Source organism: Lathamus discolor, chromosome 14 (genome assembly GCF_037157495.1).
Source record: "Lathamus discolor isolate bLatDis1 chromosome 14, bLatDis1.hap1, whole genome shotgun sequence".
Lineage (NCBI taxonomy): Eukaryota > Metazoa > Chordata > Aves > Psittaciformes > Psittacidae > Lathamus > Lathamus discolor.
This window is the reverse complement of record NC_088897.1, coordinates 4,027,297-4,049,537: the sequence shown is the minus strand read 5'-3', so window position 1 is coordinate 4,049,537 and position 22,241 is coordinate 4,027,297. Positions and strand designations below refer to the sequence as shown.

Here is a 22,241-nt window from a genome sequence, read left to right as displayed (position 1 = left end):
CGGCCTCACCAAGGCTGAGCAGAGGGGGAGGAGAACCTCTCTTGACCTACTAACCACTCCCTTTCTAATGCACCCTAAGATGCCATTTGCCTTCTTGGCCACAAGAGCACATTGCTGGCTCATGGTCATCCTCCTATCTACCAGGACCCCCAGGTCCCTTTCCCCTTCGCTCCAGCCCCCCGTTCCTGCACCCCCCCCAGCGCCTCCCCCGCAGTCCCACTCGGCCCCGCAGCCTCACGACACCCGCATCCCGCTCACCTCCACGCCCGTTCAGCCACAGACCCCAGCCTCAACCGGGCCTCCCCCAGCCCCCGTGCCCCGAGCCCCCTCACGCCGCTCCTCGCAGGCCCAGCCACGCCGAGGCGAAGCCGCCCCGCCTTTGCCCCACCCCTCCGAGCTGCCAACAGCCAATGGCAGCGCGCGGCACTGCCGGCGAGGTCGGGTGGGCACCAATCGGAAGGCGCGTTATGGGCGGTGTGAGCGTTTCCAGCCCCGTGAGGAGGCCGGAGGGGACGGGCTGCTCCAGCGGTGTTCCGCTTCCTCAGCGGCGGCGGGAAGTCACCGCCTCCAGCACCGCCCCGGCGCCGTGTCGTGTGGCGGCGGCTCCTCCGCGGAGGGGCCGCGCGAAGGCGGCTGAGAGGAGGGGATAAACCATGAGGGAGAAATAAAAACAGATAAATACAAATACTGCAATCACTGAGGGGCTTAGGAAGGAAAAGCGTCACGGTTTAATGTGCACGTTAGAATACCATGTGTATTTAAAGCCAGATGTAAGGGAGAAAGCCCAGGACACCGGAACGAAGGGAGGCAAAGGAAGACAAAGGTTGGGGGGGAATTAAGACTGGCTCCTGCCCAGGGGTCGGGCAGGGGACTCTCTTACACAGTACAGGGTGAACAGCTGAAAACCGTTATTACATTGTACATGAAGCTGTAATCCTGCCCACAAACAGACCCTGTTTCTGTTTCCTTCCGGTCCTGCTTGCTCTTTGCCCTGCAGTTTCGTTTTCTCTCATCTCCTCCCTCAAACCGATTCTGCTCCGCTGCTGTGAGAGGCTTCTCAAGGCTTCGCAATGAAGCCCAAACCCTTCCCTGCTCTCAGGCATAGAATCATAGAATAGTTCGGGTTGGAAAGGACCTCAAGATCATCCAGTTCCACCCCCCCGCCATGGGCAGGGACACCTCACACTAAACCATCCCACACAAGGCTTCATCCAACCTGGCCTTGAACACTGCCAGGGATGGAGCACTCACAGCCTCCCTGGGCAACCCATTCCAGTGCCTCAGCACCCTAACAGGAAAGAATTTCCTCCTTAGATCCAATCTAAACTTCCCCTATTTAAGTTTGAACCCGTTACCCCTTGTCCTGTCACTACAGTCCCTGATGAACAGTCCCTCCCCAGCATCCCTATAGCCCCCCTTCACACACTGGAAGGCTGCTGTGAGGTCTCCACGCAGCCGTCTCTTCTCCAGGCTGAACAGCCCCAACTTCCTCAGCCTGTCTTCATATGGGAGGTGCTCCAGCCCCTGATCATCCTCGTGGCCTCCTCTGGACTTGTTCCAACAGTTCCATGTCCTTTTTTTGTTGAGGACACCAGAACTGCACACAATGCTCCAGGTGAGGTCTCACAAGAGCAGAGCAGAGGGGCAGGATCACCTCCTTCACCCTGCTGGTCACACTCCTTTGGATGCAGCCCAGGATACGGTTGGCTTTCTGGGCTGCAAGCAGTCCTCCCATTACTGCTCTAATCTCAGTGCCTTGGCTGGAATTTGGCTCCAAGGAGGGAGGTGACACTGAGGATGTTCCAGAGTGGTCCCCAGCCTGGATCACTTTCATGGGGAAAACTTATGCTGCAAGTTGTATATGGACATGATTTCAATATAAATTTATAAACTAAAGTTGAACGTAATGACCAACTGGTGTGTTTTCACCTTGTTCTGCTTCTTCCGTCGATGAACTCTTTTCAGCATTCCCTGTTGAGCCAGACACTGTTCCCTGGTGTGAACCTCAGCTCAAACCATTAAGCTCCTGCAGCCTCTCACAGTGACTTGGCCTGTTCATTTGAGCAGCACCGGGTAAGGGTGCAAGTGGTAAGAATCCAGCCTGTGCTACCCATTACTCCAGCCTCCTGGGTCTAATACAAGGCTGCAAGTGGGATTTCTCCATTTGCTTAATAAAAACAGAAGAGGAGTTCCACATGGAACAAAGATGTGAATTTATTAAGAGTTCACCCACCACTTAAGGCTGTCTAAAACTACCATAATTTAACAAAGCACACAGCTATTACTCAAGCTATTTTCTGACTACAGAACAGAAGGCATTTAACCCTCCCCGTTCCCCCATTGCTAGGAATTCCACAACTACCAGGAGCTGTAGATGGTTGCAGGAGAGATTGCAGCTCAATTGAGTTTCCTTCTGCAATCCACAGTGCATCTGCAACACAATGGACTCTTTACAGCTGGGCCTTGAAGCCTTCATTGAAGGAGCAAAAACGGTTTAACAGCAATTACTGAGATGGACACTTTCCCAACTTTCCCAGTTCCTCTTTTCCTCATATTGTTATAATCTTTCAAAATCGTCCCCAGATGATTCCATGCCTTAACAATGGCATTAGATTTCCCTCATGGCTCTCAGTTACACGTTGCTCAGTGGCTTTTTTCCTATCCACATTATCTTTGGTGCTTTTCTTTTCCTCATGCCTGAGAGAGGGGTTTGATGAGCCCATAATCCATGCACCTCGTGAGGCAGTCGTGTGCTACGTTAATGATGTGCTGCTTCTTGGGGTCTTCCTGCTTGCCGATGTACGTCAGGATCTCTAGGAGCTCCGTCTCCACCAGCTTCTTCGCTAGGTCTTTGTCAGCATTGATTAAGTTGAAAGCGATGACCAGTCCCCGGTGCTGTACTTCCATGTTCTCGTGCAAGCAGAGCCTCTGCAGGATTTCAAGCCATTGGGTGGTCTTCGAGGGAGAAAGAGATCATTAGTATTGATCTGAAGAACACCTCAACCGAGAACGTGAGGTTGGAAAGGCATTTCTTAGCAGAAGGAAGCGCATGAATCAAAGGCACTGGCACCGCATGAAACATGTTTCATGTTTAGGTTGCCACTTAATCTCTGTGCAAAGATTCTGATCAGAATATTGACACAATGATAACTGAAGCAGACCACCCATTCCCCCCTGCACTGATCTTCCTGAGCCCCTTCTTTGGCTTAATTCATCACTTTTATTCTAACAAGGCCCAGAGTCCAACATCGACACAACAGAGTTCATTAGTTCCCAACCACAGCTCTTCACAGATACTCAACCATGCAGGGTGTGAGTCCTCAGGACTTACAGATCTGTGCAGGAAATTGAGATATTTGGGGATCTGTAAAGCTTAATATGTTATCTATCAAGCTTTTCCCATGTCTGAGTGAAACAAGGTTTGAATCTCAGGTAATTTATCAAAAGTTTTAAGAGCCTATAGAATAATATTCTGTATTCCTAACCTTGCTTGACAGCTAGCATCCTGGACTTAGCTTGAGGAATGGCTAGATAGAAATGTTTCAGCTCTGAGATGAAGTCTTCTATAAAGTAGGCTGGTTTACTTCATGAAGGGATGAACTAGAAGCATGCACAGCCAGGTCTCAACTTCACCAAGTTCCTCACTATCAAACTGGTGCACTGCATCTTCCCTTTTGAGTGGTGTTTCCATGGCTGAGCCAGGCCCCTTCACTGCTACTAATCAGACTTTGGGTCTTACCACTTCAGTCATTTTAGAGCAGAGCTTCTTCTGTGCTGCTGTAAGCATGGCCAGGGCTCCTGCTGCTGCAACCTGGACTTTCTCATCATCCTCACCACACAGTAACACCACCAGCTTCAGCCGGTCATTTCCATCAGCCACAAACCGCTCTTGAACCTAAAAACACCCAAACCCATGATATCCAGGGATAATACATTCAGGAATGCCTCATCACACGGGCTCGCAAACCTAGTGCACAGTCTAATTTGAGCTGCTCAGTGAGTTACCTCCTTGTTGACCACCAGGTTGCACATGCACTCTGTGGCTGCCTGTCGAAGTTGGTCGTGATTCTCAAACATGTAATTTTCAATATCTGGCAGGGCCTTCTCTTTGACTATCTTCATCCTGTGTTGAAGAGCAGTCAAATAAAATCTATCATGAGACAAGCAATGACCAACTTACACCATATTAGCCGCAGACAAGGGAAAGCCTTGAAACCAATCAGTGTCCGCAGCACTGGAGCTCATGATGTGCTTCATTCCCTACCTAATGCAGACTACGCTGTTCACATCTTTCCTCTTTCTAGAGGAAAAAGTGCCACCCTCCTCTTCCCATTCATCTTTTAGTTCTGAGACTTTTGCAGCTCTGCCAGAGGTATCTCAGACTGACCGGGCTGACTGACATTCACGTGTGCTCAGGGGAAGACAGAAAGCCAGAAACCAGTTAAACTCACCGAAGTTTATCACTCCTTCCTGAAAAGTTAGTGAGACCTAACAGAGCCTCGTAGTTCTGGAGGCCATCTCTCTCTGTGTTCAGCAGGCTGACGAGGGGCCTCACCACCTCGTACACCTAAGAAGAGAAGGGATGGCTCTGCTTTTCCAGCTCTCAGGTCTTGGCAATTTTCATTTGCTAAAGGAAGTGTCAAGATTAATTCCAGGTGTATTTTTAAGCTTACCCTCTCCCCTGGGAATGCCATGTCTGGATTGGAGATAGCAGCAATTTTTGCCAGAGCATGAGAAGCCTTTATCTTGCCGACTTCTGTACCTTCCAGAGCCAGAGGTATCAGGGCCTAGTGACACATGTGAAAGCATATGATGCCTCTGAGAAGATTTACAGGATTGCCTTCATACACTAAAGTAAGTTTAAAAATGCCTAAAGATGTGTCTGTTGAAGAACTAGGCCTGCACTGTAGCCCAGAGTGATGTCTTTTGTTCTTAGATAGGCACCACACCAGAGCTTGTAGCTCATTCAGTTGTTTCAAGGCTACTTCTTTGGAGGCTCACAGGGATAGGACTGCAGTGTCAGTGTGGGCCCCAGGGGCCACACCAAGACAGCTCACACTTCTCTGTCACCTTCCCTCACTGCAAACACTTTGCAGACAAACTGCACATCAGGTTAGGCTGCAAACACACGAGTAATCACCTTTCCACCACCTTCAGCAACAATGGTCCCCCGGTCCTTGGGGTCTTCACACAAGGCAAGAAACACCCTGCAGAAGCACAGAATCATTCAGTGAAACAGCCACAGGGGAAGGCAATAGCCAGCATCCCCCAGGGAAGGAGCCTAAGGTTTATGCAAGGGTGCCAGATCCACCAGTTAATTCCAGATGTTTAACCCAGTGCCCTACAGCACTCTAGGAGAAAACCACAAGTGGCACAATAAGAAGTTTTCAGGCCTGTAAGACGAACTCTGTTCTAGTCCAAACCAGTAGAGAGGACTGGAAATTCAAGACGCAGCCTAGCGAAGCAGGCCTGTAAATCAGCTTTGGGGTCAGAACGTGGATTTGGTGTTAAATCTTTTCTCCCTCTCCCTTTTATCCCTCCCCCATACGCAGAAGGCACCACCCCACCAAGCAGAGAGCCAGCCCAAGAGCCCATCTCAGTGGCACATGGGCTGGCCAGCGCTCCCAGCTCCTACGACAGCAGTGAAGGTACCTGGCGATGAGCTCCTTGCTCTGGTCTGTCAGCACGGCACTGTCTGCCTTCACCATGCAGGCCAGGGCAGAGACAACACCAGCTTTCAGCAACCGCTTCACCCTCTTCACCACAAAATCCTTCTTGTCCTGAGGGGAACATGGGAAAGGGATTAGCCCCTTTGCAGCTGCCATCCTGCTAATTGCAGCCAAGCCTGGCTGGAGAGCAAAGCAATTTCAGCCTTGGAGATAGGAGACCTGAGGTCTGTGAAAATGGATACACCAGGGAGGGTGTTCAGATCCGAGCATCTCCTCCCAGCTCCCTCGGATACCTTTGGATGCTCCTCAGGCACGTGCTGCTTGGAGAACTTTGCCAGTTGCACCAGCTCTGGGACCAGCTCCTTGGTGTCATAGCTGTTGGTACAGTTCACCAGCACAGAAGCCACAGAATACAAGATAGTCTTGTCACTTGTCTGCACAGAAAAAGGAAAGCTTATGTGAGGGGGAGGGAAAACACTGCAGGGAATCAGGTCCCTTAGGACTGCCACTGTGGTGGTTTGCACCAGCTGAAGTGTTCCTAGGCTTAGCCCCAGCTTTATAGCCCAGGACAGGGAAGAACAAATGGTTTTATGGTCCCACAGGCTGTTGACATCATCAGATGCTGTCAGCACCTTGATGCCTTTGATTTTCATGCAGTTGCTGACAGTAAAGGCAAGAGCAACCTTCCTCGGCCTTAGGAGAAGAGCAGGATGATGACAGCCTTGAGGCGTCTCTATTGCACAGGCTAAGCTGAAGCTTAGCTAAACTAGAGGAGAGAGGCTGGGGTCACAGCTCCTGCGTGGGGAGACAGTGTTGGGCTGGAGACCTGGGAGAACGTGATGCTACTAGAGGAATGAGGAAACAAGGTAAGGAGATAGACCTTGGCTAATTCAAGCATAGCTTGCAGGGCTGGCACATCTTCAACAAAGTCATCTTTCACATCCGCATCAAGGGTTAGATATGACATCCCTTCCACAGCCCATCTCCTCGTGCGGACATCAATGCTGGCATTGCACAACCATCTGGAAGACAGAAAAACATCCACATTTCTATCTCCGGAGCGAGGAATAACTTCTCTAGGAGAAGAGGGAGGAAAAACATATTGAGACTGTTTCAGGCCCAAACATGTCCCTAGGTTCTGCTGCAGCTCCTAAAGACTGTGGGATGCTTCCCTCAAGACATGACCTTCCTCCCATGGCCCAGCTTGAGGGATCTAAATGCTGCAGGAGAAGACAGACCAGGACAGGTACTCAGCACTGCTTTGCCTTCACCACCACACAAACACGTGATGCCCTGCTCTCCAGTGTCAGGAGCGATGATCACCCATTCAGTCACTTCCTAACTTCATCCCAGCTCCTCCTCTCATCCACATTCAAAAGACACTTGTGCATCTTCTAGATAGCACTCAATTAGTCTGTACCATTCTGGCAAGGAGGGAAGCACCATGTCTGGTGTCTCTCATAGGAAGTCAAGGAGGGAGAAAGGCTTCTCTGGATACTGAGGCAGGAGGAACATAAGGTTGCCTCAGGCACAGAAGAGCTCCAGGTCCCAGTGCAATGGCTCTGGGGGCCCTGTCAGCTCTCAGGCAGCACCAGTAAATGAAGGCAACGTGTGAGCAGGATCTCTTGGGAAAGGATCATACTGTATTTTGCAAGGTACAGAGCAACAGAAGGACAAGGTAAGGTCACTCACTTCCTGCACTGCTTGGCTAACTTCTCAGTGGAGCCCTCAGCAAACTGCCGCAGTCCATAATCGGTACCTCCTGCTGAGCCCAGCTTGCAGAGACCCTGAGGAGAAGGAAGAGGATACACCAGTGAGAAAGGTTCATTAATCCTCTAGTATTGCTGTCCCAACACAGCCTAATCCCATAGCTGAAGTTTGAAGTCAGTTCTAACAGAGGAAGCAGTATGTAAAAAAATACCCAGTAGACTGTTCAGGTTGTAGCACAGCAAGATGAGGTTTTGTGCTCTTATTGGATGTCCGTAACGCAAGACACACCAAGGTTACCAATATTCCCTATGCTCTCCCGGTTTACCATCTCCCCCTTCCTTGTGAGGAAAGCACCATAAACCATTTCCCAGCTGAAGGGAATGAATCCAACATGTTCCCAGGTCCTTCCCCTCTCCCAAGTCCGGGGTTTAAGCTGGTGAGTGTGGCAGGGGCTGCCATCCTTACCACCAGGGCTCGGATTTTGATCTTCTCATTCTTGGTCTTCTTGTAGATCTCCTTGAGGAGCGTCACTCCATTGGAGATGATGAAGGTGGCCCGGCTCAGCTTGGTGGAGGCATGGATGAGGGCTTCCACAGCCACCAGCTGGTCAATCTCTCTCTCGGACCCACACAGGGCCACCATCATCTCCATGACTCCCTTCATGCCAAGCAGCTTGTTGCCCAAGTCAAAGGGCCCTTGCAGAACTCCAGACACCATCTGGATAGCATGGAGTGTTTTATCCATGTCCTGTGGGTCAACTTTGCTCCTGCATGGGATAGAGAGAGGGAAGAGCATGTGGAACAGCAGTTGCTTAAGTTCTCATTCCCTTGAGTAGGGAGCATCCTCCCTCAGATCAAGAGCTGAGCTCCTCTGATGGTAGGTACATGGGACACAGCTGAGCCTAAGCTCAGGCAAAGGCTGTGGTCCAGCAGGTAGAAGTACAACACAAGGATGAGCACAAGTACAACACTGAGGAGCCCAGCTGAAGGATCCAGCAGGATCTCAACCCAATCATTATCTCCCAGGTCCTCAGTTTGACATTTAAGTGGACTCCAAGTACCTCACCTCATCCTTAAGACCTCGCACTCCTGTGCCTCTGAGCCCGCTCAGCCCCAACTCACTTGATGTACTCCTCGCAGATCACCCGGTAGTTGTCACGCTCCGGGTCGCAGCGCAGGTCATCGTAGAGCTTATTTAGGAGCACCGAGGCACTCAGCTGGGTGTTCTCTGTCAGCGGCAGGCAGTCAGGCAGCTCAGGAATCTGGCCCACCACTTTCAGTATCCTTTTTAAGCCTGGAAACAATGGAGTGATATGACTGTTAGAGGGGAGGGGCCCATACACAGCTCAAGATAGCATTTGTTGGTTTCTTGCAGTGAAATAGCCAGTGTGGATGGTTTTCAATTACTTTGCAGCCTAATCATATAAGTCTTAAACAAGATGCTCAGATATTTACTGGGGAGGAGCTTCTGCTCTTGAGATTACGGGTTTGCAGCATCAGGCTTTTATCCAGCTCTCAGAGTGAGATAAGCAAAACTGCATCTGGTCCCTGGCTGGATCAGTTATTTTTGTCAGGAGGCTTTAAACCTACTGACTTCCAAGGCTGGAGGCTCTGACTTAGGAAAAGTCAGTGACTTCCAAGGGATCCTGGATGTCTTAACCCTCCTTTTGCTGAAGTGTTATTTAATACCTTCCAAAATGGTACCACATATGCATTGGAATTAGTATAAAAACACACCCCACACAAATTTCTTACCCCCTTCCAGTTTTAGAAATGACCACATTAAGGATCCAGCAAGCTCAGCAGGTGCTCATCTCATCTGAAGATAGACAAGTTATCCAAGCCAAATCCTCCTAACATTAGCAAATACATTGGAATAAACGAACCAGAGAAGTCAGTCCTCTAGAAACTGAAAAAGTCTTGTTCTCATACACAGCTTTTTTCTCTCTTAATCTTAATACTGCTACCTGCTAATACATCTAACCTTGCTTCAGGCTTGCCTGCACCAAAGAAAGCTACAGAGGATCAGTTCTACAGGTATTCAGGCAAGAATACACAGCTCCACACCTCCCAGACCAGAACAGAGTGGAAGGGAAGGACTCACCATTGTCGATGACAAAGATGGTCCTGCTGTTGTCATGGTCTTTCAGGTCCTTCCTTGGTATATTCTTGTTGAGGAGGTTGAGAGCTCTGTCTCGTCCTTGCCCAGACACTTTCTTGCTGACCAACATATCCAGCAAACGCATTGTGATCATCCTCAAATCTTTCTTAGTATCTACACAGAAGCAAGACAGCAGCAGCCAGTTACAAGACATTATCTTCAAAAGCAGATGAACTCAGTGAAAACCATGCAAAGGCATTAACACCATAAGGATAAGAGCTGCGTGCAGGCTGTCATCCTGGACAGCTGGAGGGTAAAGGCCCCACTTCCCCAAAGAACAAGGAATAAGGTGGACATCCCAGGAGCAGAGTCCTCTCTGCTCACCCCACTTTGACAGCAAGACCACAGGACCACCAGGTCATGCAGCGTTACCGAGCACTACAGCCTCCTCCTTCCCGTGATGCTCCTCTTTCCCCTGGCCCAGCAAGCAGTCGGTGATGGCTTGCAGGAGGCTGCAGACAGCCAGGGAGATCTCTTCATTGTCCACAGACATCCACATACAAATGTTGTCAATGCCCAGGTAATGGAGAATGGCAGTGGCCTGGGACCAGAAAGGAGAGAGCAGGGCAGCCATTAGCAAAGGCCTTTCCTTCCTGCACGCTTTAGAAAGGTCAGGCTCAGCTTGTACAAAGGAACTTTTCTTGGGTGAATCCCGAGTCAGTACAAGGCAGAGTTTTGCTTTTCAGCCTTATTTTCATTTCTAATAAGACAACAACTAACATCTAGAGTTGCCAGTAATGAACACTCTATTTCCAAAGAGGATGCTAAAAGCATTGCTAGGCTTGGAAGCCTTAGACAAAGCTTTCCTAAAGTTAGTTGTTCTTTGTTGGCTTTCTGAGGCCTGTGATGAAGGACATGGATTTGACCCAACCACGCTCACCACAACTCCTGTGAGAACAACTCATCCTAAGTTCTGCTTTACCAGCATGCATGAAGGCACCATAGGGAACAGGAACAGCTTTCACCCCTGGAGATCAGGGGCATTTTCAATCATGTTACAAGTCTTACTGGTAGGATTCAATGCCCCACTGCTCACAAGCATCAAACCATTGCAGTTTTCCACTCCCCCCGGTGCCAGGCAGCAGCAGTGAAGGCTGCTTACCCGAGCCTTGTGCCCTGTGCACATTTCCGAGAGCGTCCTCACGGCTGCCAGGACCAGCTCGGGGTTTTTGGTTTCTATCAGCTGCAGCAGGAGGCTGACCCCGTTGTTCTGGAAGATCCTCTCAGCACCAGCTTCCTCCCGTCCCAGGATTATGAGGTTGTTTGCAGCCTGTGGGGGGAGACAGACCAGGGGTCAGTGGCCCAGCCCTGCAGAACATCTCTGTGCAGCTCTGGGATGGTGGCCATCCCGCAGTGGCAGACACAACCAGCTCAGAGCACACCACACAGTTCTCCACGTACATCTGGGGATTGGCTTCACTCTGCCCCATTGAAGTGAGTCACTGCTTGGAGAGGAACATAGGGGAAGCTGGGAGAGATGGACCTGGTAAGTCCAGTCTGATCCCGCCTTTGGTATACTGGGAGGCGAGTTCACCTTCCCCCTCAGCACAGGGGTGATGCCTCTGAGACACTTCCCCTCTCCAAGCACAGTTCATCTCCCAGCTCCTTTCCTCATCCTCCATCTAGGGCAGGAGGGAAAGGGAATGCATCTTCCTGCTCCTCAGAGCAGCCGCTGACATTAAACAGCAATTTTGTCAAGTCCAGGACAGTTCTCACCTTTTCCCGCTTTTCTTTGTCGCTGTTCTCATCCAGCAGGATTTCGAACATCTTCTGCACCCTCAAGTCCGTGGAGAACTGAATGCGCAGCTGTGCCAACAGAGAGTGCATGGAGCATCAGAGGCAGAAACCTGAGGCGCAGGTTTGTTTTCCTTTATCACTTCGAGGACATCACAGCCCCTCAAACCAGGGACAGTTTAAAACAGGCATCACTTCTCAGCAACCAGCACCTATTGCCCATCTCAGACTTGTAGGCACAAGCAGAGCCAGCCCATACCCATCATTCTGAGACCTAACCATCCCTAGTGATGCAGGGACTTCTTCACAGCACCCTGTAAAGATGTCAGAGCGGCAGCTGCCAGATCCTGCCCCAAAGCTGGTCCAGTTCCTTGCCAGGACCTTACCACAACACTCAGGACCAGGCCAGCCTGAGGACTGAGCTGCTTTTTAACTTAACAACTCAGTCTGACACCCAGACTTACATGCACCAAATATGAACTCCCAGTAAATGCAGCTTACTTATGCCTGTACATTGTTAGACGTTTCCAGTACGATCAATACTCTATTAATGTAACCCAGAGCAAGAACATTCCATGCCTGGTCTGTGAACCCAGGACTGCTTCCCCGGCATTTACCTTCTCCTGGATGTTGGCTCCCAGTCGCCTCAGGGTCTCCTGGAAGTTTTTGTTGCGGGGTTCAATGGTGGCACATTTCTGAGCATCTTTGAATGCTTGGTCCAATTTTCCCAGTTTTTCCAGAGCTTGACTGCGCCGGTACAAGGCTTTGATATCCGAGGAATTGATGTCAATAGCTGGGAGAATGATCCAAAACACCAGCCATCAGAGTCTGCTGCTTGGAAATAACCTGTGTAAACTCCGATTTGCTTTACAGTGACTACAGCTCTTTGAGATGTAGTTATTGTGGATTAGCTCCAATACAACAAATCGGTGCATCTTCTTTTCAACCCCTTCCATTAGTTCCCTTGTGGCCTCAGCACTTGGGTGTTAGTGGGCATGATGTGAGAGCAGGCTGAAGCAAGCACACTCAGCAATGCAGCTCTTCCTTCTCAAAACAGCCCCCTCCTTACCTCTAGATGCATCTGAGGCTGCCTTGGCATATTCCTCCTGTTAAACCAGCAAGAGAGAGATTTGTTAGCAGTGGAATAGCAGGGCATGTCCCCATTGCTGACACACTGTGACCTCTCTGCTCCCATAGGACACCTCAGTGAAGCCAGCAGCAGTTAGAGCAGGAAAGACTGGGGCTTGGGTACCTTTTCATCACTGATGGAAGAGAAGAAAAGGTCTCTGATGCAGGTGAGACAACATATGTTGCTGCAGCAGCAGATAGTGGGCAGTGAGGGAGAGGGGATACTCACAACAGCCGCACTGCAGCTTGTTCTGGGTCGGTATTCCTTCTGGGTTAGTATAAACTCAAGCACACGCAAGAGATCTGCTAAAACCCCACAGCCGGTCAGTACAAGCTGACTGCAGGGAGCCAAGACAGTTTTGGTACAGATACCAGTAACTCAGTTTGCTAAATACTGACTTCTGCTTCTTTTGTTCTGGGACAGATGGCACGAGCAATGCCTCCGCATCCCAACCCATGGCTTACAGAGCTCTTGTGGCTGCCAAAAACGTTTGCTTCAAAGTGATTATGTGAGACCATCTCCGACCTGAACCATCGGGACTGAAGCAGGGAGGTAGCTTTACGGTTCCAGGACAAGCCCGGAACAAATCATTTCAGGCCAGTTGAAACACGCTATTCAATCAATGGACACAACACACAGCCCACAGCACGGGAGCACCCTGGGCTGCCTCCCTGCTCTTCTCCCCTTGAGCACAGCCCAGGCAAACCTCTCCTCACCTTCTTGAGGAAACACGCTGCCCTGTTCCTGTACAGCACCGCCTGCAGCGCTTTGTCCTTGTTGAGCTTTATGGCTTGAGTGTAGCTTTGAGCAGCTTTCTCGTAGTCATTGGCCTGAAAGTACTTATTGCCCTCCTCTTTCAGCTGGATGGGATCCTCCATTTGGAGAGCTTTAAGGAAAAACATCGATTTGTGTCCCATTCCAACTGCCTGTGTCACCGGGGCCGCCTGCCTTCCCCACCGTAAGACTGACATACAATGAACACCCACATTAATAAAAGCAGCTTACCAGGGTGAAGAGCTTCGAAAGTGAAGACCTAAGGTCAAGGCTGTAGCTTCACAGAAGCTTATCCCACGGCTGTAGATCCTTAGGATTCAGTTAATAAGAGAAAACTGGGGTCCACCGGTGCCACAGAGAGCCTGTGTGTCTCAGCAAAGAGCTCGCCTCCCGCTCCGAGTTTGGGCAGGACCTGGCAGCTCCTGCTGCCTGTCAATGTCACCTGTCACCACAGCCTGTCCCCCTGTGCTATATATTGCCTGGGAATGGCCCCTGTCAGCAGCCTTGCTCGGGGGGGCCCTGCATGCAAGCAGGCAGTCCCTCTCTACAGAAGAGAGGATCCTCTGCCACCTTGGCAAGCAAACCCCAGCTTCCCTCTACCTGCAGAGCTGCACTGAGTGTGGGGAGCAGGAATGGGGGGGATCATGCCATAGAAGCCCCTAACTGGGAGGACTAACCCCCGCCACAGTGCTCAGACCCTTCTCCCTTTCTATTTAGGGAAGCATGAGACAGCTGAGCCTTGGGAACAAGCGGCCCCATGCCAGCAGCTGCAGCAGCACCAGCACCTTCCAGAACACCCTGGCATGGAAAGCCAGCTCACACCCAGCACTGCCTCCTCCTCACGGGGCCTTTAGGAGCCCGCCCCACTGGAAACCCCACTCGTGGCTTGCACAGAGCTCAGGTTCAGCTCTGAAATACCCACAGAAATCATAATGAAAGCTTTTTTCCCCCATTCACATGAGCAGTTCTCCTGAAGGACTCAGTCCCCACCAGCTCTGCAGGGCTCATGGCTGTGCTCAGACACACCAGCAGTAGAGAGCCCAGCTGTAATTACAAACTATGGCTTTACAAGTGAAACAAACCACACTCAGTGCTCTGTAAGAGAAGACCAGAGCAGCTTCACCTCTACCTCCTACTTCTGCTTTGCTCAATTCATAAACTAACTTACTTTTATCTCCCAAACAAGCCAGACCAGCCTGTGGGAGGCTCCAGCATTGCTGGCACCTGTGCTGAGGGTCATTTAAAGGCAGCTGGTGGGTGGAACTGCAATAGATAAGGGGAAATTCCTGTTTCTGTTTCCTGTATCTCTGTTTCTGAGCGCATTCCGCTCCCCGTTGGTAGGAGCAGAAATCCCTCTGTGTGCGTCCATGAGCATCCCTGGGTCCCAGCGGCTGGAGGACGCGGGGGGGACCCGGAGACCCGCTGGCTTTGGGGGGACCGGACCCCGGTGCGGGCCGGGGGAGCTGTCGATCACAGCCGCCACACCGGGAAGCAAACGGCGCTTCTTCCGCTGCCGGCAGGAAGCAGGAAGGGGAACGGGCAGGGACCGGGGGCCCTGCTTCGGGAGGTAACTTCGGGGTGCGGAGGAGCTCGCACTCCTCCGTGTTTAGGGATGCTGAACACTCACTGTGCTCACCCATCCCAGACACGGCCTAGGCAGCATCTCCCCAGCGCCTGTGGCTGCAGGAGCGAGTATGCTCAGTGACGGCATGGTGCTAAATGTGCTCTCCCGTCTCCTCCGCAGGTCTCTCCTTTCCTGGCCCCGTGGCTCTGCCTGCTGGGGTGACTGAGGACATGGTGGTCCTGCGGGCTGGGCTCTGCCCTGGGCTCACCGAGGAGATGATCCAGGTTCTCAGGGCGAACAGCATCCAAACGGGTAATGGGGGGCAGTGGGGTCTTGGGTTGGGGACTGTCACCTCCAGCACTTTTGGGGTGGTACGGAGCTCCCCCCCTGTGCAGGACCCATCTGCCAGCCTGGGCAGTCAGGACTTCTCCATAGAAGCAGGAGAGCATTAGGATGTGGTAGGGCTCTTGTAGAGGCTTTTGGAAGGTATTTTGGGAGGGTTTGTGTGTTTTTCCCACTGAAAAATGCCCAAGCTCCGGGCAGACTGCACCCTGGGCACCTCCTGCCCTTAGAGGGAAGGAAAAGATTTTGGGTGAGTTCTGTACTTGTTCTGACTGGATTAGAGCTGAGGAAAACGCCGTTTTGTTCTGGTTATTTGGAGCCTGTGAGATCCTGTGGCTGCTGGCGCCCTGGATGCTGTAATCCTTGTTTTCCCTCTAAGCATTGCTTTTGACTTGTTTTTAACCAATAACTAACACATTTATCTGAAAAAAAGGATCTTGGAGTGGTTCCTGAGAGCAGAGATGGGGGCACCAGTTCTAATCCCTGTGGCTTTAGCCCTTCCTGGCACTTTGGGTCAGCCAGTAGCCCCTTGAGGCTGTGGTACACTGGCAGAAGGGGAGTCTCTTGGCTGGCCCCAGTTACCAAATGGTGCTGGGCAGCTCTTGAGCAGAACAGGGAGGATTTGTACCACCTTCTCCCCGTGATCTGTTTTGCAATGGGCAGTGGGGCCATCTCCAGTTTTACATTGTGGGGAGCATCCTACTCGTCTACTTGAAGCATTGCCAGGGGGTGCAGACGTTTTGCCTGTTGGTGCAGGCAGGTTTGTCTAAGCTGGCCATCTTTTAGTGTGCGTGATCTGTGCAGGTTTGGCTGCCAGCTTCTCATTCCTCATGTTATTGCAGTGGTGGACTTCGTGTCGTCAGACCTGGAGGACATTGCCCAGAAATGTTCCCTGTCTTACAAGGTAAAGGGTGACTCCCAAGTCCTGGTATGTTTGCTGGGTAGCTCAGAGCTGTTCAGCTTGTACTTGGATGGGTTTTCCTGGAGGCACCTCCTGCAGCATGGTGTTGTCCCTGGATTTCCTTAGTTCTGTTTCCAGGCATCTCTCTGCCCACCAGGCACTGGTTGCGGTGAGACGGGTGCTCCTGGCCCAGTTCTCTGCCTTCCCTGCCAACGGAGCAGACCTCTATGAGGAGCTCAAGAGCTCCACAGCCATCCTGCCCACCGGGAGCCCGAGGTGAGTGATTGCTTGATGAGCCAGAGGGTCTGACAGGGCTGGGCTTGCTGCAGAAGGCCATGGTTCCCCAGCGCAGGCTTTGAGTCTCAGTGTGGTGATGTCCTGGGAAGGAGCGGGGCTGAGGCACTTGTCTGCATTTGGGAAGGAGACTCTAGGGACAAAGGCCAGGGGACTGCTGCTCCTGCCATTCTGGCTGAAGGGGAGTTGATAATCCCATCTCGTGTTCATTCCATAGCCTGGACCAGCTGCTGGACTCCGGGCTGTACACGGGGGAAGTGACGGAGCTCATGGGGGCACCGGGCAGTGGGAAGACGCAGGTGAGTGGGATGAAGGAGAGGACAGGTAGGATGAAGATGATGCCTTCAGGCATGTGAAGCAGAGGGGCCTGGGAGGGCTGGCTGACCTCCCTGCCTTTCCAGGTGTGCCTGGGCATTGCAGCCAGCGTGTCTCTTGGCCTCAAGCAGCATGTCCTGTTTCTGGACTCCACGGGGGGGTTCACTGCCTCTCGGCTCTACCAGATGCTTCAAGCCCAGGCAGAGGAAGAAGAAGAGCAGGCAAGTTCCCCTGGAGCTGAGCCCCGCACTCGCACTTGGCTTTCGCCTGCAGACAACCCCCAGAAATGGTTTGTCTGTGCAGCTCTGCCTTTGTCATCGCCATGGGCTTTTTTGGGTCCACAGTCTTCTTCCTGTGGTTTGGTGGGTGCTGTGCTAAGGCACAGACACTGCACTTTAGGTGCTTTTCTTGGGCAGAAGGAGAGAACTTGCTGTGCTTGCTCACACTTTTGCTCCGTGAGCATAATTCATGTTGCTTCTTCCATCAGTGCAGTGGGGACAAGAGTATTCATGGGGTGGAGGCAAATGTGGAAGAAATAAGGGTTCCTGGCTCTATGGTATAAATGCAAAGAGCTGGTAGCAGCTGGGGCAGGAGGACTATAACAAATCCTGGTGGGGTGAGGCTGTTGGTGATGCCAGCACCTGGCTGTTTGTGCTGCAGCTGGAGGCTCTGCAGCGGATCCAGGTGGTCCGTGTGTTTGACATCTATGAGATGCTGAGCGCCCTGCAGGAGCTGCGGGAGCGCCTCTCCCAGCAGGTAGGAGCAAGGGACCGGGCCCCCTCTCCCTTCCCCAGAGCTGCACTGGGAGCAGCAGGGCTTGTGTGCCTGGTGAGTGACACCACATCACCCTGCCCTGGGGGCATCTGAGCCTGTGTGCAGCTCATGAGCTCCAGAACTGCTGGGTGTGTTACTGCACATTGCACACGCTGCCTCCTCCTTTCAGACTGTGAGCTCCATGGGTCCTCTCAAGATCGTGGTGATCGACTCTGTCTCGGCTGTGATTTACCCGCTGCTGGGTGGGAAGCAGTCAGAGGGTGAGCTGCTTCATGAGGATGTGCAATAAGGTTGCAGATCTCTGCTCATCCTGAAGAGCATCTTCCACGTGTGCTGGGGCAGGATGGATGTGGGTGCCACAGCTCCCAGCTTTTCCTTTGCTACTGCATATAAAGGGGAGTCTGTCTGCAGTGTTATCAGCAAACATTCAAGCTGGCTGTGGCCGTGTGAGCTCATGTGGGTGGTCTGAAACCCAGCCAGGGGACAGAGGAGGCACTGAGCTGTTTGCCCATGGATTAAAACCTCTGCTTACAGTGTCGCAAGTACATTGTGGTTGCTGGCATGGTTTGCGAAGCTCCCCTCGGGCTCTTTCTGCCAGAAAGGACCATAAATCAGGAGTGAGGGGCTTCCTGCTGGCTGAGATGCCAAGGAGGCCCCTCATACACCTTCCAGAGGGTATTGCAGACCTGGGTGGCAGCCAGTGCTATCACAGGAGCCGTGGGCTGTAGGAAATAAAGCTGTGAGCTGGGGAGATGGGCCCTGTACCTGTTAAATCAGCCTGGCCAGCTTTGGAGCTCCTGGTGCTTTCGTAGGGTTTTTTGACCTCAGGGCTTCTTGGATGGGAAAGGAGGTGGTGGGACAGCCTCGGGATTGGTTTGTCCATACCACATCCATTGGGCCAGAGTGCCCTGGGATTTGCAGGTGCAGTGGGTGCTGGTAATGGCAATGGGTTGTAAGTGTCTGTGAGCACCAGCACTGGCACTAAATCTTGTGCTTATGCAAATATAGATGTCACTTGCTTCCAAGAAGCACTTTGAGGGTTGGTCCTGAAACACCCAAATCCTTTGTCCTCCTCCAGGTTTGGCCATCATGATGCAGCTAGCCAGGGAGCTGAAGACACTGGCCAGGGAGTTCAGCCTTGCTGTTGTGGTGAGTGTTGCTGTGCTTTGTCCCTCACATGCTGGCATGTGCCATGGTGAGGAGTCCTGGGAAGCAGGGGACCCCAATCCCAGCTAAACAGGAGCAAAAGGCCTGGATCCACAGTGCTCTGCAGCTTGTTCCAGTGAGTGTGGAGCAAGAACAGGGCTGATTTACTGCCTGCTCTTATCACTGTCCTCAGCCAGCGAGGCATTAACTTGATTGAGCAAGGTAAAGTTAAGTACAGATGGATTGAAAGGTTGGTTGTATTTATTTTTGATATAACACTAGTCATTTAAGGGACTGGCCAGCTTCTAAGTAACCTCTTGCTCAGTTACCTTAGAGAAACTGCTGGGGATTGCATCATCCAGAAGGAGCTAGGGACTGGAAGGGGCCCTGCTGTAGTCTTCCCCAGCGCTTGGCCTAGCAATTGCATTTGCTTCAGTGCACCCAGACAGGTTGCTGGGACCACAGTTAATGTGTTTGAACTGGGAAGGCCACAACAGAAAACAGTGCTCTGCTAAACCTGGCACTGGAAGATGTTGAGACAGTCCTGCCCTTTGATTAGCAATGAAGTGACAAGGATGTAGTGTCTGGAAGGATGCTTGGAAGCATCAAGTTTAAACTTTGCAGGTGCCTTCAGCACGTGGAGTCCCTGCAGTTTGCAGATACAAGTGGGTTCCTACCTGAATACATCTGGGGCAGTTGCATGGGCTGTGTTTAAAGGGGATGGCATGAGCGTGCCAAGAAGGGAGGGTGCAGGATGGAGAAGAAAAAAACACTACAGAAGTAGCAGACTGGCCGTTATCTCCTGGTAATCTCTGGTGCTTCATTACACCGCGTGGCACTGCTTTTCCTGGGCACTGATAAGCCTGTTTGTGCTGCAGGTGACCAACCAGGTGACAAGGGACAGCAGCACTGGGCCACCAAAGCCAGCCCTTGGCCGCTCCTGGAGTTTTGTGCCCAGTACCCGGGTGCTGCTGGAGAGCAAAGAAGTCACCTTGGAGAAAGCCACCACCCAGCGCATCGCTTCCTTGGCTAAGTCACCCCGGCAGGTGAGGCTCCACGGGCTGGTCCCTCAGGTATGGAGGTGATGCTGTGTGACTTGGACCTGACTTTGGAGCAGGGTGAGGCTCCTGCTGTGGGTCAGGCAGTATCAGGTCTCATGGGTGACCCATGGCAATGGCGGGGAGCAAATGCAGCCTGGTTGTGTGCTGTGGAAGAGAAGAGCATCTGTTTGCAACAGCCTGGGCTTGTATTTATAGGCATGATAAATGAGTGGCACCACTTCCAGTGTAGGTCACAGTGTTCTTTGGGCTTGTCTTGTTCTCCTGATCAGTGGGAGTCCTGCAGAAATGACTCCAACACCTGCAAAGGTGACTTTAGCTTGAATCCTTCCTAGTACAAGACAGACCTGAGCCTCCTGACTTTGAGCCTGCTCTGCTGCCTCATTCGAATGGGTTTGGGTGTGGTGGTGTGCTGGGCAGAGAAATGCATCCTGGATGTGCTAAATAAGTATGTCTGGGGATATCTCAGGCCAAATTGTTCTTTCTTTACTAAATTGCATTCTCTATTTGTATCTCTGTTCAGCAGACCCAGTTAAAATGAAGGGCACCAGCAGAGAGAAATGCTCAAGGGGATGTGTTTGGGGATCTTTGGCTCTGGGGCGAGTGATGGAGTGATGGATAGAGTGAGGTTAAGCCCCTCTCTGTTTCTCCTTGCAGCCAGTTGGGATACAGGCGGAGCTGGATATTGGAAGTGCTGATGTGACACCCACAGAGAGGCTCTAATGTGGGTGGAAAACCAAATGACAAGTTCCAGAAGAGCTGCAAAAAAGCAGACCAGCACACTGGAGGCTTTACAGACTGACTCACTCCTGCAGCCCTAGGAAGGACCAATGTGAAGAAGCTCTTGTCTTCTGCACTGGGGAGAAAGAGTGTGAGGCTTCCTGGATATCTTGCCTCAGCAGATGCTGCCTGCAGTGGCTGGGCTGTATGGGCAGCACAACAACCAGGTTGTTGTCTTCTGCTGCAGGCCCGTCTTCAAGCAGCAGAGCCAGCCCTGTCCTCAGGTATTGGCTTGGGACCAGCTGGCGTGTTCCTATACAAACCCATGACTCCCTGTGGTGGTTTTGTTTCCCCCATAACTCCCTGCCTTCTGGTCCCAGAGCTCTGATCATCCTTGGGAGCAGCCCACAGTGGTCTTGGCTCAGAAATGAAAGGTGTTGCACACTGCTGTGGTGGTTGAGAGCTGGAGTTCAGTTAATGGGTAACTGCTGTTAACTTCAGTACAATGAGGTTAGTCCCCAGCAGGACTAAGGTGGGACAGGCTGCTGATGAGCAGGGACATAACCAGATGCTTCATCTGACCTCCTCCCCAGACTAACACCAGGCCCTGGAGGGAGCTGCTGGTGTTCTGGGGGCACTGCTGTGCTTCAGAAAGAATTGCTGTTCACTGCTGAAGGTTATGGTCTGCATCAGCTGGGGTGGATGAGTCCTGGCTGCACCAGCTGGCCCTGTCTCATGCTCAAGCTCCTGCTCAATTGCATGTGGTGAAGTTTAATCTCTCTTTGCTCCAGTGCTTTTCAGCTGCTCTTGCCTGCTCTGGGCAACCTCCTGGGTGCTTGTGCAGTGCTGGAGAGGAGACAGGAGGCTGTGATGGAATGTGGCCTCTCCTCTTGATCCCAGGTATCTTAGACACCCTTATCCCACTGCTTAATAAGAAGCCTCTGTGGCAGGTGAGCTGAGCTCTGGCTTGCACTTACAAGGCTGCTGATGTAGATTGTGGGGGCCGAGACTGATCAGGGTATGCTCATTAAGCTATTGATGCAGCAGTATCGCTCCTGGAGCTTTCTAAGGCTCTGCTGGGCAAAGAGGAGGCTGATTTAGCTGCAGTTTGGGTGCTAATTTCTCTGGAGTTAGATATAACATTGTACAGCCCTGTATTCCTGAGCAAATAGCTGCTGGAGGGAGGGAAGAGGCAGCTGAAAGGGGTGCTGTAGGAAGGGCCGCCTGAGGAGGGGAACATGCCAAAGCAATGTGAGCTGTGGGCTGTGCCATTCAACAGGTTTCAGTAAAAATAAATGTATTTTAAAGTTGTGCATTGATTTGCATCTATGAGCTTGGGAGGGGAGGCTTGGCTGCAGCCATTGCAGCCTGGCTGGGGTGAGGAGGAGGAGGATGGCTTTCCCATCTGCTGGAGCTGATATGGCTGGTCCTCACCAGCAGCGAATGTACTTTGTCTCTTGAAGCTGTGTATAAAGAGCTGGTACACACCAATTTAACCAAAACTGTGCTGCTACTTCCCCTCCCTGCCTGAGCTTCTGTAGGGGAGGCAAAGCTCTTGTGGTGGAGCATGGAGCAGGGGAAGAGCCAGCTAGAAACCTCTTTGGTTGTATTTGAACCAAGGGCCATTTCTTGCTGTTTCCTTCCCCTAGCTAGCAAAAGGATGAGAAGTGGAGCAGCCTGCTCTGAACCCTGCATCACCTTCATGCCCAGCATGCATCTTTGCCATGGCCTCAGGAAATGACGGGCATCACTTGCTCATGCTCTTAGTCACGGGGGAGCAGTCATGGGGCTGTGATTCAATGGGGATGGTGCTGGTCTGGGGGGAAGAGACTGGGGAAAGTCACTGCCATGTGGGCTGTGCTCTGGGGGCACAGCCATGGGGGCTCCCATGGCTCTGGGGCACAGCCATGCCCTGGGGGCATTTTCTCCTTGGCAATCAGCTGGTTGCAGC

The 22,241-nt window shown here is 51.9% G+C and overlaps 2 protein-coding genes across 2 annotated transcripts; one reads left to right on the top strand and one right to left on the bottom strand.

Annotated features, from left to right (window-relative positions):
• Positions 1-2,189: 2,189 nt before the first annotated feature.
• Positions 2,190-14,679, bottom strand: UNC45B (unc-45 myosin chaperone B). Its single transcript, XM_065694510.1, has 20 exons — positions 13,408-14,679; positions 13,119-13,288; positions 12,343-12,379; positions 11,891-12,066; positions 11,256-11,345; positions 10,642-10,809; positions 9,912-10,080; positions 9,483-9,653; positions 8,501-8,672; positions 7,845-8,145; positions 7,362-7,456; positions 6,550-6,691; positions 5,963-6,103; positions 5,653-5,780; positions 5,141-5,207; positions 4,674-4,787; positions 4,452-4,567; positions 4,006-4,123; positions 3,740-3,895; positions 2,190-2,955 (listed from the first exon to the last, which is right to left on the bottom strand). Exons 2-20 carry the CDS (start codon positions 13,278-13,280, stop codon positions 2,692-2,694), a joined length of 2,787 nt encoding a protein of 928 aa, XP_065550582.1. The 5' UTR covers positions 13,281-13,288; positions 13,408-14,679; the 3' UTR covers positions 2,190-2,691.
• Positions 14,460-21,603, top strand: RAD51D (RAD51 paralog D). The gene is made up of 10 exons (XM_065694511.1): positions 14,460-15,052; positions 15,925-15,986; positions 16,141-16,259; positions 16,495-16,576; positions 16,679-16,813; positions 17,253-17,348; positions 17,536-17,626; positions 18,445-18,515; positions 19,391-19,558; positions 20,228-21,603. Exons 1-10 carry the CDS (start codon positions 14,896-14,898, stop codon positions 20,291-20,293), a joined length of 1,047 nt encoding a protein of 348 aa, XP_065550583.1. The 5' UTR covers positions 14,460-14,895; the 3' UTR covers positions 20,294-21,603.
• Positions 21,604-22,241: the final 638 nt, after the last annotated feature.

Excerpts from the sequence above, each read along its gene's own strand:
- UNC45B (XM_065694510.1), bottom strand. The coding sequence starts at position 13,280 with ATGGAGGATCCCATCCAGCTGAAAGAGGAGGGCAATAAGTACTTTCAG. Across the intron at positions 12,067-12,342 it reads AGCCTCAGATGCATCTAGAG|CTATTGACATCAATTCCTCG; the intron begins GTAAGGAGGGGG and ends TCATTCTCCCAG. Across the intron at positions 3,896-4,005 it reads ACCTGGTGGTCAACAAGGAG|GTTCAAGAGCGGTTTGTGGC; the intron begins GTAACTCACTGA and ends GGGTGTTTTTAG.
- RAD51D (XM_065694511.1), top strand. The coding sequence starts at position 14,896 with ATGTGCTCTCCCGTCTCCTCCGCAGGTCTCTCCTTTCCTGGCCCCGTG. Across the intron at positions 15,053-15,924 it reads GGCGAACAGCATCCAAACGG|TGGTGGACTTCGTGTCGTCA; the intron begins GTAATGGGGGGC and ends ATGTTATTGCAG. Across the intron at positions 17,627-18,444 it reads GGGTGGGAAGCAGTCAGAGG|GTTTGGCCATCATGATGCAG; the intron begins GTGAGCTGCTTC and ends GTCCTCCTCCAG.